Below are 12,626 nucleotides of genomic sequence, written 5' to 3'. Positions count from 1 at the left end.
TGAGATACTACCTGCAGGATCCAGGGGTCCACTTGCGAGTGAGCCCACTGCGCGCTGAAATTCTTGAGACGGGCCCCCACCGTGCCTGAGTCCGCTTGTAAGGCCCCAGCGTCATGCTGAGGACTTGGCAGAAGCGGGGGAGGGCTTCTGTTCGTGGGAAGAGGCTGTCTGCTGCAGTCTTTTTCCCCTTCCTCTGCCCCGGGGCAGATATGAGTGGCCTTTTGCCCGCTTGCCCTTATGGGGACGAAAGGACTGAGCCTGAAAAGACGGTGTCTTTTTCTGCTGAGAGGTGACCTGGGGTAAAAAGGTGGATTTCCCAGCCGTTGCCGTGGCCACCAGGTCCGATAGACCGACCCCAAATAACTCCTCCCCTTTAAACGGCAATACTTCCATATGCCGTTTGGAATCCGCATCACCTGACCACTGTCGCGTCCATAACCCTCTTCTGGCAGAAATGGACAGCGCACTTACTCTTGATGCCAGAGTGCAAATATCCCTCTGTGCATCTCGCATATATAGAAATGCATCCTTTAAATGCTCTATAGTCAATAATATGTTGTCCCTGTCCAGGGTATCAATATTTTCAGTCAGGGAATCCGACCAAGCCACCCCAGCACTGCACATCCAGGCTGAGGCGATTGCTGGTCGCAGTATAATACCAGTATGTGTGTATATACTTTTTAGGATATTTTCCAGCTTCCTATCAGCTGGTTCCTTGAGGGCGGCCGTATCAGGAGACGGTAACGCCACTTGTTTTGATAAGCGTGTGAGCGCCTTATCTACCCTAGGGGGTGTTTCCCAACGCGCCCTAACCTCTGGCGGGAAAGGGTATAATGCCAATAATTTTTTAGAAATTAGCAGTTTTTTATCGGGGGAAACCCACGCTTCATCACACACCTCATTTAATTCATCTGATTCAGGAAAAACTACGGGTAGTTTTTTCACACCCCACATAATACCCTTTCTTGTGGTACTTGTAGTATCAGAAATGTTCAAAACCTCCTTCATTGCCGTGATCATGTAACGTGTGGCCCTACTGGAAAATACGTTTGTTTCCTCACCGTCGACACTGGAGTCAGTGTCTGTGTCGACCATCTGAGGTAACGGGCGCTTTAGAGCCCCTGACGGTGTTTGAGACGCCTGTACAGGTATTAACTGATTTGCCGGCTGTCTCATGTCGTCAACAGTCTTTTGTAAAGTGCTGACACTATCACGTAATTCCTTCCATAAGACCATTCAGTCAGGTGTCGACTCCCTAGGGGGTGACATCACTAATACAGGCAATTGCTCCGCCTCCACACCATTTTCCTCCTCATACATGTCGACACAACGTACCGACACACAGCACACACACAGGGAATGCTCTGATAGAGGACAGGACCCCACTAGCCCTTTGGGGAGACAGAGGGAGTTTGCCAGCACACACCAGAGCGCTATATATATACAGGGATAACCTTATATAAGTGTTTCTCCCTGATATAGCTGCTGTATATATTTATCTGCCAAATTAGTGCCCCCCCTCTCTTGTTTTACCCTGTTTCTGTAGTGCAGGACTGCAGGGGAGAGTCAGGGAGCTTTCCTCCAACGGAGCTGTGAGGAAAAAATGGCGCCAGTGTGCTGAGGAGATAGGCTCCGCCCCCTTCTCGGCTGCCTTTCTCCCGCTTTTTTATGGAAAAACTGGCAGGGGTTAAATGCATCCATATAGCCCAGGAGCTATATGTGATGTATTTTTCGCCATCTAAGGTGTTTTTATTGCGTCTCAGGGCGCCCCCCCCCAGCGCCCTGCACCCTCAGTGACCGGAGTGTGAAGTGTGCTGAGAGCAATGGCGCACAGCTGCGGTGCTGTGCGCTACCTTATTGAAGACAGGACGTCTTCTGCCGCCGATTTTCCGGACCTCTTCAGTCTTCTGGCTCTGTAAGGGGGCCGGCGGCGCGGCTCTGGGACCCATCCATGGCTGGGCCTGTGATCGTCCCTCTGGAGCTAATGTCCAGTAGCCTAAGAATCCCAATCCACTCTGCACGCAGGTGAGTTCGCTTCTTCTCCCCTTAGTCCCTCGGTGCAGTGAGCCTGTTGCCAGCAGGTCTCACTGAAAATAAAAAACCTACTTTAAACTTTTACTCTAAGCAGCTCAGGAGAGCCCCTTAGTATGCACCCTTCTCGTTCGGGCACAAAGATCTAACTGAGGCTTGGAGGAGGGTCATGGGGGGAGGAGCCAGTGCACACCAGGTAGTCCTAAAGCTTTTACTTTTGTGCCCAGTCTCCTGCGGAGCCGCTATTCCCCATGGTCCTTTCGGAGTCCCCAGCATCCACTAGGACGTCAGAGAAATTTACTTTTCCTTCATACAGCGATCCACCTGCCCATAGATCCCACACTGTAATGCACACATGCAATAACACACATCCCCCCACAGCGATCCACCTGCCCACAGATCCCACACTGTAATACCCCACAGTAAGCCTGATGAATGGCCTTTGTAATCCATCTAGTAACTGACTGCTTGGAGGATGGCTAACCCCTTTTCTGAGCATCAAGGAAGAGGATAGTTGCCAGAGACACTGCACTGATCTTGACAGGCCCTGGTTGGCTTATCAGGTGCCATCAAAGTAGAGGCCAAAGGGGATGGGTTGGAGATGCCTGGGGGAGTAATGTTCCTGCCAGTGGACCCCATGACTACCCTAGAGGGAACGGTGAATCACTGCTCAGCTCCAAGAAGCGTTGGATGAGTTGTGAGAGCTGCAATATAGCCTGTGCCATAGACTTGGCACCATCTCAGGAGGTTCTCCTTTCATGCCAGCATGGCCGCTGGTCCTCCACCTCAACTGCTGAACTCCTCATAATCTTGGGGGTTTGAACAAGCTGAGCTAAGACATGGACCGTGCACTGGGGTAGTTCTACGTCCCCAGATGCAGCACCCTCTGGAAAGGGCAAGAACTAATTCCCCAGGCTTAGCAAAGCACCAGACTGTGCCCCCCTGGAATTTACAGTGGCCGCTCCAGCAGATAGATACCCTCCGATTAGCCTTTTGCCTCTTACCTGCCAGAGAAGAGAGTAGCAAACAGCCACAGGACTATAGCAGAACACAATCAGACAGAGGAAAGTGAGCAGGTAGGACAGCCCACAGAGCCCAGGCAAACAGAGGGAAAACCTACCCCAAACCTGGTACTTCACTGCAGACGTGGTACAGGTGGGGACTGTGTGGGAGCATGGCAGGGAGAAGGTCCATGAGGAGGAAAGAAACACCTCCCTCATGGTCCAGTCCTACAATGGCAGCGATCACTAAGGATGACTCCCTCAGTTACTTTTGTCCCTATTGCTCCACCTGACCTGGGCCCAAGACCACTACTAATGGAGACAGACCTTCGGTTCTGCAGACCACCCAGTGACCTATCCATAGTTGCTTGTAAGCAGCTGATGTACGTGAGGCCTGTCTCTGCAACATAAAAAGGCATGGGTATGGAGGGGGAGGAGCTACAGGACTTGTTGAAGATATAGAGGAGGAGCTACAGACCTGCTGAAGATATAGAGGAGGGGCTAAAGACTTGTTTAAGATAGGGGAGGCGGCGCTACAAACTTTTTTTATAATATAGAGGGGGAGGAGCTACAAACCTGCTTAAGATATAGAGAGGGAGGAGCTGCTTTAGATATAGATGGAGAGAAGTTACAGAAATGTTTAAGATATAGAAGGGGAGGAGCTACAGACCTGTTTACGCTATAGGGGGGAGGAGTTACATACATGGTTAAGATACAGGAGGAGGAGCTACAGACCTGCTTAAGATATAGAGAGGGAGGAGCTACAGACCTGCTTTAGATATAGATGGGGAGGAGTTGCATACATGTTTAAGATATAGAAAGGGAGGAGCTACAGACCTGTTTAAGATATAGAAGGGAGGAGCTACAGACCTGTTTAAGATGTAGAAGGGGGAGGTGCTATAGACCTGTTTAAGATTTTGTTCCCAAACTTCTGGATCTACTCTCTATACCCCAAAGTCTCCAGTGTCCCTCAATTGGATTTCTAGGATACACAGATCCAGCCTATCGGCTGCATTCACATAACGCACTCACACTAACTGGCCGACGGGCGCACAGATCTGCTGAAGTGGGGGTCTTCCCCTCTGACACACATCCACTCACACCTTAATGTGGAAATCGCACTCCCTCATACCTGGCTTGGATGTGCAAGGGGTATTGGTGAGGCTGGGTTCCGGCGTGGTGGTGCTGGTCTTCACGGTGGGTGAAGATGCCCGCGATGAAAGCTTGGAGTCCAGGCTGGGGTCCGGCATTAGCTCTGGCATACTCCACCGCCCGTTAATGTGCTCAAACTCCTGCACCTGGGGGGAAGGAACAGACCGGCATCAGGCGGGAATAACCTAACTATGATAAGGGCAACAGATCCCTTTATACTGGGCCAGGACAACTTGGGTCTCTCTAGGTGGAGTGAAACTACAAGTCCCAGCATGTCCAGGTCTGCTTTACACATAATGCTGATAATATGGTGGCTTTGGTGCCCACTGGATCAAGGCAGAGAAAGTGAGTTTTATTTCACAGGGTCAGTAAGAGCTGCTGCACCCACAGCTATAACACCGGGGAGAGGCGCTGCACCCACAGCTATAACACCGGGGAGAGGCGCTGCTCCCACAGCTATAACACAAGGGAGAGGCGCTGCACCCACAGCTATAACACCAGGGAGAGGCGCTGCACCCACAGCTTCAACACCGGGGAGAGACGCTGCACCCACAGCTATAACACCAGGGAGAGACGCTGCACCCACAGCTATAACACCAGGCAGAGGCGCTGCACCCACAGCTATAACACCGGGGAGAGGCGCTGCACCCACAGATACAACACCGGGGAGAGGCGCTGCACCCACAGCTATAACACCAGGGAGAGGCGCTGCACCCACAGCTATAACACCGGGGAGAGACGCTGCACCCACAGCTATAACACCGGGGAGAGGCGCTGCACCCACAGCTATAACACCGGGGAGAGGCACTGCACCCACAGCTATAACACAAGGGAGAGGCGCTGCACCCACAGCTATAACACCGGGGAGAGGCGCTGCACCCACAGCTATAACAGCGGGGAGAGGCGCTGCACCCACAGCTTCAACACCGGGGAGAGACGCTGCACCCACAGCTATAACACCAGGGAGAGACGCTGCACCCACAGCTATAACACCAGGGAGAGGCGCTGCACACACAGCTATAACACCGGGGAGAGGCGCTGCACCCACAGATACAACACCGGGGAGAGGCGCTGCACCCACAGCTATAACACCAGGGAGAGGCGCTGCACCCACAGCTATAACACCGGGGAAAGGCGCTGCACCCACAGCTATAACACCGGGGAGAGGCGCTGCACCCACAGCTATAACACCGGGGAGAGGCGCTGCACCCACAGCTATAACACCGGGGAGAGGCGCTGCACCCACAGCTATAACACCGGGGAGAGGCGCTGTACCCACAGCTATAACACTGGGGAGAGACGCTGCACCCACAGCTGTAACACAAGGGAGAGGCGCTGCACCCACAGCTATAACACAAGGGAGAGGCGCTGCACCCACAGCTATAACACCAGGGAGAGGAGCTGCACCCACAGCTATAACACCAGGGAGAGGAGCTGCACCAACAGCTACAACACCGGGGAGAGGCGCTGCACCCACAGCTACAACACCGGGGAGAGACGCTGCACCCACAGCTATAACACCAGGGAGAGACGCTGCACCCACAGCTATAACACCGGGGAGAGGCGCTGCACCCACAGCTATAACACCGGGGAGAGGCGCTGCACCCACAGCTACAACACCGGGGAGAGGCGCTGCACCCACAGCTATAACACCAGGGAGAAGCGCTGCACCTACAGCTATAACACCGGGGAGAGGCGCTGCACCCACAGCTATAACACCAGGGAGAGGCGCTGCACCCACAGCTATAACACCGGGGAGAGACGCTGCACCCACAGCTGTAACACCAGGGAGAGGCGCTGCACCCACAGCTGTAACACCAGGGAGAGACGCTGCACCCACAGCTATAACACAAGGAAGAGGCGCTGCACCCACAGCTATAACACCAGGGAAAGACGCTGCACCCACAGCTATAACACCGGGGAGAGGCGATGCACCCACAGCTATAACACCGGGGAGAGGCGCTGCACCCACAGCTGTAACACCAGGGAGAAGCGCTGCACCCACAGCTATAACATCGGGGAGAGGCGCTGCACCCACAGCTATAACACCGGGTAGATGTGCTGCACCCACAGCTGTAACACCAGGGAGAGGCGCTGCACCCACAGCTGCAACACCAGGGAGAGGCGCTGCACCCACAGCTATAACACCAGGGAGAGGCGCTGCACCCACAGCTATAACACCAGGGAGAGGCGCTGCACCCACAGCTATAACACCAGGGAGAGACGCTGCACCCACAGCTATAACACAAGGGAGAGGCGCTGCACCCACAGCTATAACACCAGGGAGAGGCGCTGCACCCACAGCTATAACACCAGGGAGAGGCGCTGCACCCACAGCTATAACACCAGGGAGAGACGCTGCACCCACAGCTATAACACAAGGGAGAGGCGCTGCTCCCACAGCTATAACACCAGGGAGAGGCGCTGCACCCACAGCAATAACACCAGGGAGAGACGCTGCACCCACAGCTATAACACCAGGGAGAGACGCTGCACCCACAGCTATAACACAAGGGAGAGGCGCTGCACCCACAGCTATAACACCAGGGAGAGACGCTGCACCCACAGCTATAACACCAGGGACAGGCGCTGCACCCACAGCTATAACACCAGGGAGAGACGCTGCACCCACAGCTATAACACCAGGGAGAGACGCTGCACCCACAGCTATAACACAAGGGAGAGGCGCTGCTCCCACATCTATAACACCGGGGAGAGGTGCTGCACCCACAGCTATAACACCGGGGAGAGGCGCTGCACCCACAGCTATAACACCAGGGAGAGGCGCTGCACCCACAGCTATAACACCAGGGAGAGGCGCTGCACCCACAGCTATAACACCAGGGAGAGGCGCTGCACCCACAGCTATAACACCAGGGAGAGGCGCTGCACCCACAGCTATAACACCAGGGAGAGGCGCTGCACCCACAGCTATAACACCAGAGACGCTGCTCCCACAGCTATAACACCGGGGACAGACGCTGCACCCACAGCTATAACACAGGGGAGGGACGCTGCACCCACAGCTATAACACAGGGGAGGGATGCTGCACCCACAGCTATAACAAAGGGGAGAGGCGCTGCACCCACAGCTATAACACCAGGGAGGGACGCTGCACCCACAGCTATAGCACCGGGGAGAGGCACTGCACCCACAGCTATAACACCAGGTAGAGATGCTGCACCCACAGCTATAACTCCGGGGAGTGACGCTGCACCCATAGCTATAACACCAGAGACGCTGCACCCACAGCTATAACACCAGAGACGCTGCACCCACAGCTATAACACCAGGGAGAGACGCTGCACCCACAGCTATAACACCAGAGACGCTGCACCCACAGCTATAACACCAGGGAGAGATGCTGCACCCACAGCTCTAACACCAGGGAGAGACGCTGCACCCACAGCTATAACACCAGAGACGCTGCACCCACAGTTATAACACCAGGAAGAGACGCTGCACCCACAGCTATAACACCAGGAAGAGACGCTGCACCCACAGCTATAACACGAGGAAGAGACGCTGCACCCACAGCTATAACACCGGGGAGAGGTGCTGCACCCACAGCTATAACACCAGGGAGAGGCGCTGCACCCACAGCTATAACACCAGGGAGAGGCGCTGCACCCACAGCTATAACACCAGGGAGAGGCGCTGCACCCACAGCTATAACACCAGGGAGAGGCGCTGCACCCACAGCTATAACACCAGAGACGCTGCTCCCACAGCTATAACACCGGGGACAGACGCTGCACCCACAGCTATAACACAGGGGAGGGACGCTGCACCCACAGCTATAACACAGGGGAGGGACGCTGCACCCACAGCTATAACACAGCGGAGGGATGCTGCACCCACAGCTATAACACAGGGGAGAGGCGCTGCACCCACAGCTATAACACCAGGGAGGGACGCTGCACCCACAGCTATAGCACCGGGGAGAGGCGCTGCACCCACAGCTATAACACCAGGTAGAGATGCTGCACCCACAGCTATAACTCCGGGGAGTGACGCTGCACCCACAGCTATAACACCAGAGACGCTGCACCCACAGCTATAACACCAGAGACGCTGCACCCACAGCTATAACACCAGAGATGCTGCACCCACAGCTATAACACCAGGGAGAGACGCTGCACCCACAGCTATAACACCAGAGACGCTGCACCCACAGCTATAACACCAGGGAGAGATGCTGCACCCACAGCTCTAACACCAGGGAGAGACGCTGCACCCACAGCTATAACACCAGAGACGCTGCACCCACAGTTGTAACACCAGGAAGAGACGCTGCACACACAGCTATAACACCAGGAAGAGACGCTGCACCCACAGCTATAACACCGGGGAGAGGCGCTGCACCCACAGCTATAACACCAGGGAGAGACGCTGCACCCACAGCTATAACACCAGGGAGAGGCGCTGCTCCCACAGCTATAACACCAGGAAGAGACGCTGCACCCACAGCTATAACACCGGGGAGAGGCGCTGCACCCACAGCTATAACACCAGAGACGCTGCACCCACAGCTATAACACCAGTAAGAGACGCTGCACCCACAGCTATAACACCAGAGACGCTGCACCCACAGCTATAACACCAGGAAGAGACGCTGCACCCACAGCTATAACACCAGGAAGAGACGCTGCACCCACAGCTATAACACCAGAGACGCTGCACCCACAGCTATAACACCAGAGACGCTGCACCCACAGCTATAACACCAGGAAGAGACGCTGCACCCACAGCTATAACAGCAGAGACGCTGCACCCACAGCTATAACACCAGGAAGAGACGCTGCACCCACAGCTATAACACCAGGAAGAGACGCTGCACCCACAGCTATAACACCAGGAAGAGACGCTGCACCCACAGCTATAACACCAGGAAGAGACGCTGCACCCACAGCTATAACACCAGAGACGCTGCACCCACAGCTATAACACCAGTAAGAGACGCTGCACCCACAGCTATAACACCAGTAAGAGACGTTGCACCCACAGCTATAACACTAGAGACGCAGCACCTATAATACCCAAGACAGTAACTGAACCCACTGTGTGACAGCAGATAAGATCATCACTATGGGAAGTGACATCACATGAACATCAGTTAGTTAATTTTCACCTTTTTCTTGACCAGTGACATGACTCCAATGCGGGTCAGAACCTGCTGGCGAGATAGCCCTTCTCGGGGAACTCCGTCTGCAAACGTCTCGGACCCGTCGGCGCCCGGCTCACACAGGTGCCTCATGAACAGCGACACGTACGCTCTAAGACGCAAACAGAAACAGAAAAGCTGGTTGTAAGTATTTTCTCCATTATACCTTATCCCAGCGAGTGTTAGAGACTTCATCAGAGGAAGCCTGACTCTCCTAACACGGCTGCGAAGAAAACACAAACACGCTCTGCAAGAGGGTTACATTTATTATGTTTGCATGCAGGGTAAATACTGGCAGCTCTTGCATGTAACCCCCGAAATGCTGCACAGCTTTTTTCTTACACAGCAATCTAGGTTTGAGTTTGGACACGACACTCTCTAGTCTAAATCTTCCCCCCTGCAGCGCAGCATGGTGTTACCCAGGTGCAACAGTTACTTGCTCTTCAAGCTTTGCTTTCAAGTCTGAATCAGCCAGATAATCCAGCTGTAAATTCTATTTCACACTGCCCCCTGCTGTGCGAAAGCAGAATGTACAGCAGCAAGGGCTGTGAGCGATAACTGATCAGCACAGACCTGCTGCCCAGGGCCGTCTTTTCGTATGGGCTCAATGGGCTCTTGCCCAAGGGCCCCAGGAGTAAAAGGGCCCTAGGCTGATAGCTGAGGGTCCACTCTTTCCAGGGGTACCCGATTTTTGAAAATTGGCCCTGGGGAACCAGAGATATCAGACTTCAAAGCAGTGGTCCCCATCCAAGCCTGTTAACAGATATCTCGGTTTCTGTCTGACTTAGAGTTTTTCTGAGGGTATACTCCAAAAGCTGTGACTCTCCCCTTTCAGTGGACACTGGCAGCTTGTCTCTACTATGCTCAGAACCAGAGATATCAGCCTTCAAGCAGCTGGTCCCTGCTCCAGCTCCACACGCCTAATATGCAGTTTTATATTTTTGTCGGCGGATTGCTCTGGCTCCTGAAGTCTGATCCCCAAGTTCCCAGAACCTCCTGAAAGGTGAGACTCTCTAGTTTTTTTTATCCCATTAAAGCTAAGAAATCTATTTCCAGGAACTGGAGATATCTGCAGTAAAGCAAGCTGCCCTGACCCCCGGAAAATGATGAATATTAAGCCCACTCCACTATCCACCCCTCCCCTGTGTATTAAACACCCCTACTACCCTGGAAGTCATGTACCCGGGCCCCCTCATTCAGCACAATGTCCCCTTCTACAGTTTAGTGTTCTCGTTCCCGCCCCATTTGTGCAGTAAAGGAGTAATTAGCAGAAATTATTTCTCCAGGTCCTACATGCTGAGCCAAAGATAGAACCCCCCTATCCCCCGCGGAACATCAAAGCTGCCGCTGATAGCACCCCCCACTCCTACCGCTGATGGGTGGGTAGGGGCCCCAGTGCATTGCTGTGTCCAGGGGCCTACACTGCTGTTAAGACGGCTCTGCTGCTGCCATTTAATCTGCACACCTGGATATTATATAATTCATGTTAAACAGTAAACCTGGTATCCCTGCTTCCCCATCAGATATGCCACAGCATCCTGACCCGCCCAGTCTGCACAATGTCACTTTTATGACCTCTGACGTTTGTCCTGCACTGGGCACCGCGTATGGAGACACCGCTCGCGTCTCTCTTCCCAGCTGGGTGCAGAGTTTAATATAGGTCTGTGTGAGGGAGGAGGGAAGACTCTCATTCACAACCACCAGGAAACAGACCAGCAGTGACCGGGCAGGCGTCAGATGAGTAAGGGGCGTCATCACCTGGGCAGAGGACTCATTGCACTGCCCGCTAATACCAGGCTGTATCAGACACCAGATGTGTAGCTCTAACCGGCATGGGAAGTCTGCAACGGACCGCGTACACGTGCTCTGATGTACCGGTACTTCCGTGGTGTATGCGTGTCCTGAAATACCGGTATGTGTCTGATGTACACGTGGTCCATGTGTGCAGGAGGAGGCCAGATCTGTATTGCACTTACTTAAATTCTTTCTCCATCTTGCCCCGCAGGTCACGCACCAGCCAATGGGTGCTAAACGCGTCCTGGGGCGGCATCCCCCAGCGCATAACTGCGTTCAGGAAGGCCTTCCGCTGCCGCGTGTTGAACCCTAGTACCTGCAGGAGAAACAGATTACGCTCAGGTGACACCTACAGCCAACCATCAATTGCCAGAGGAAGACGCTAACGGCTAATGCTTGATCTTTTGCCAACTCAGCCACAATAGAGACAAATCCTGGAGATGAAACGGTCCTTGGTATCAACTTAGCAAAAGACAGGCCCCTTGCCAACTTTACCATGTACAGTAGCACAATCTTACCCTTAGAAGATGCATATTTAACTTCATACAGTAATATAATCCTGGGCAAGAGGTGATGCCAGGCTGGGGTAACACTTATTATCAATATGCCCAGCACCCTGCTTGCCGCAGAAGTTGCTACAACGCAGGAGCTTCCTGTGCCAATATCAGGCGAAACGCGTGGGTGGCATCTTGCTACAAAATTACAGCTGCTCATTTTACGCCATCAGGACACAGGAAAAACAGAACCTTCAGCCCACCCATTAAGCCAGTGTACATCCAGAAATGCCCACAAATTCCATCATTTGCTGGTCATTGGCAAAAAATAGACAATGTGGCCAGCCTCTCGTAGAACAAGAAGAATTTTCCCATGCAACATACATAAGAGCTCAGGCAAAGGTCCTGCGTCTTCCAGCACACACTGGGGTTCTACCACCGGCCACTCTGACACATGCCACCTTACCTCTATGTTTCCACCAACCCGTGCCAGGAGAGGTGGCAGCGGCTTATCCTTCTCATTACGCAGCTGTCGGCGGGACTGCCTGCGACCTGTGACAGGGCAGATACACAGAGAACAATAAGCTGAGCAATAAGGGGTCACGAGCCTGCAGCGTCCAGACCTCGTGTTTTCTCGCCCTCACCTTCTGCCCGCTCGTCAAAATCCTCGTCCTCTTCTTCTGAGCCCACGGAGTATTCAGACTGGTTATCTGCAAGAGAGCTCAGTGTCACAAATTCCTCTTATGGGGAAGCCACATAGACCAGAAACCAAACTGTTTTGGTGAGACAGGCTCCAATGGACCCATCTATACCCCATGGTACTAATCCATCCCAGTATCCCCTAGGATGTTAGAGAAACATAGGTCTTCATATCTACCCTCCCGGTATGTAGTATGCAGAGGGAGAGGAGGGAGAGACAGAGAAGAGAGAAAGAGAAAGGGAGACAGATAGAGGGAGAAAGAGAGAGTAAGAGGGAGAGACAGAAGAGA

At 53.6% G+C, this 12,626-nt stretch overlaps 1 protein-coding gene across 5 annotated transcripts in view; it reads right to left on the bottom strand.

Moving 5' to 3' along the window:
* Nucleotides 1-12,626, bottom strand: part of CHD3 (chromodomain helicase DNA binding protein 3) — a 74,480-nt gene that overhangs the window by 20,637 nt on the left and 41,217 nt on the right. For all 5 annotated transcript variants that reach the window (XM_063930822.1, XM_063930823.1, XM_063930826.1 and 2 more), the window contains exons 26-30: nucleotides 12,282-12,347; nucleotides 12,104-12,189; nucleotides 11,326-11,459; nucleotides 9,317-9,461; nucleotides 4,165-4,330 (exon numbers count right to left, since the gene is read on the bottom strand). In XM_063930822.1, coding sequence (XP_063786892.1) covers nucleotides 4,165-4,330; nucleotides 9,317-9,461; nucleotides 11,326-11,459; nucleotides 12,104-12,189; nucleotides 12,282-12,347 — 597 coding nt within the window. The remainder of the gene's footprint in view (nucleotides 1-4,164; nucleotides 4,331-9,316; nucleotides 9,462-11,325; nucleotides 11,460-12,103; nucleotides 12,190-12,281; nucleotides 12,348-12,626) is intronic.

The sequence above is a fragment of the Pseudophryne corroboree genome, chromosome 6, assembly GCF_028390025.1.
Source record: "Pseudophryne corroboree isolate aPseCor3 chromosome 6, aPseCor3.hap2, whole genome shotgun sequence".
NCBI classification, from domain to species: domain Eukaryota; kingdom Metazoa; phylum Chordata; class Amphibia; order Anura; family Myobatrachidae; genus Pseudophryne; species Pseudophryne corroboree.
Note: the sequence above shows the minus strand (reverse complement) of the source record. Positions and strands in the feature narration are given on the sequence as shown.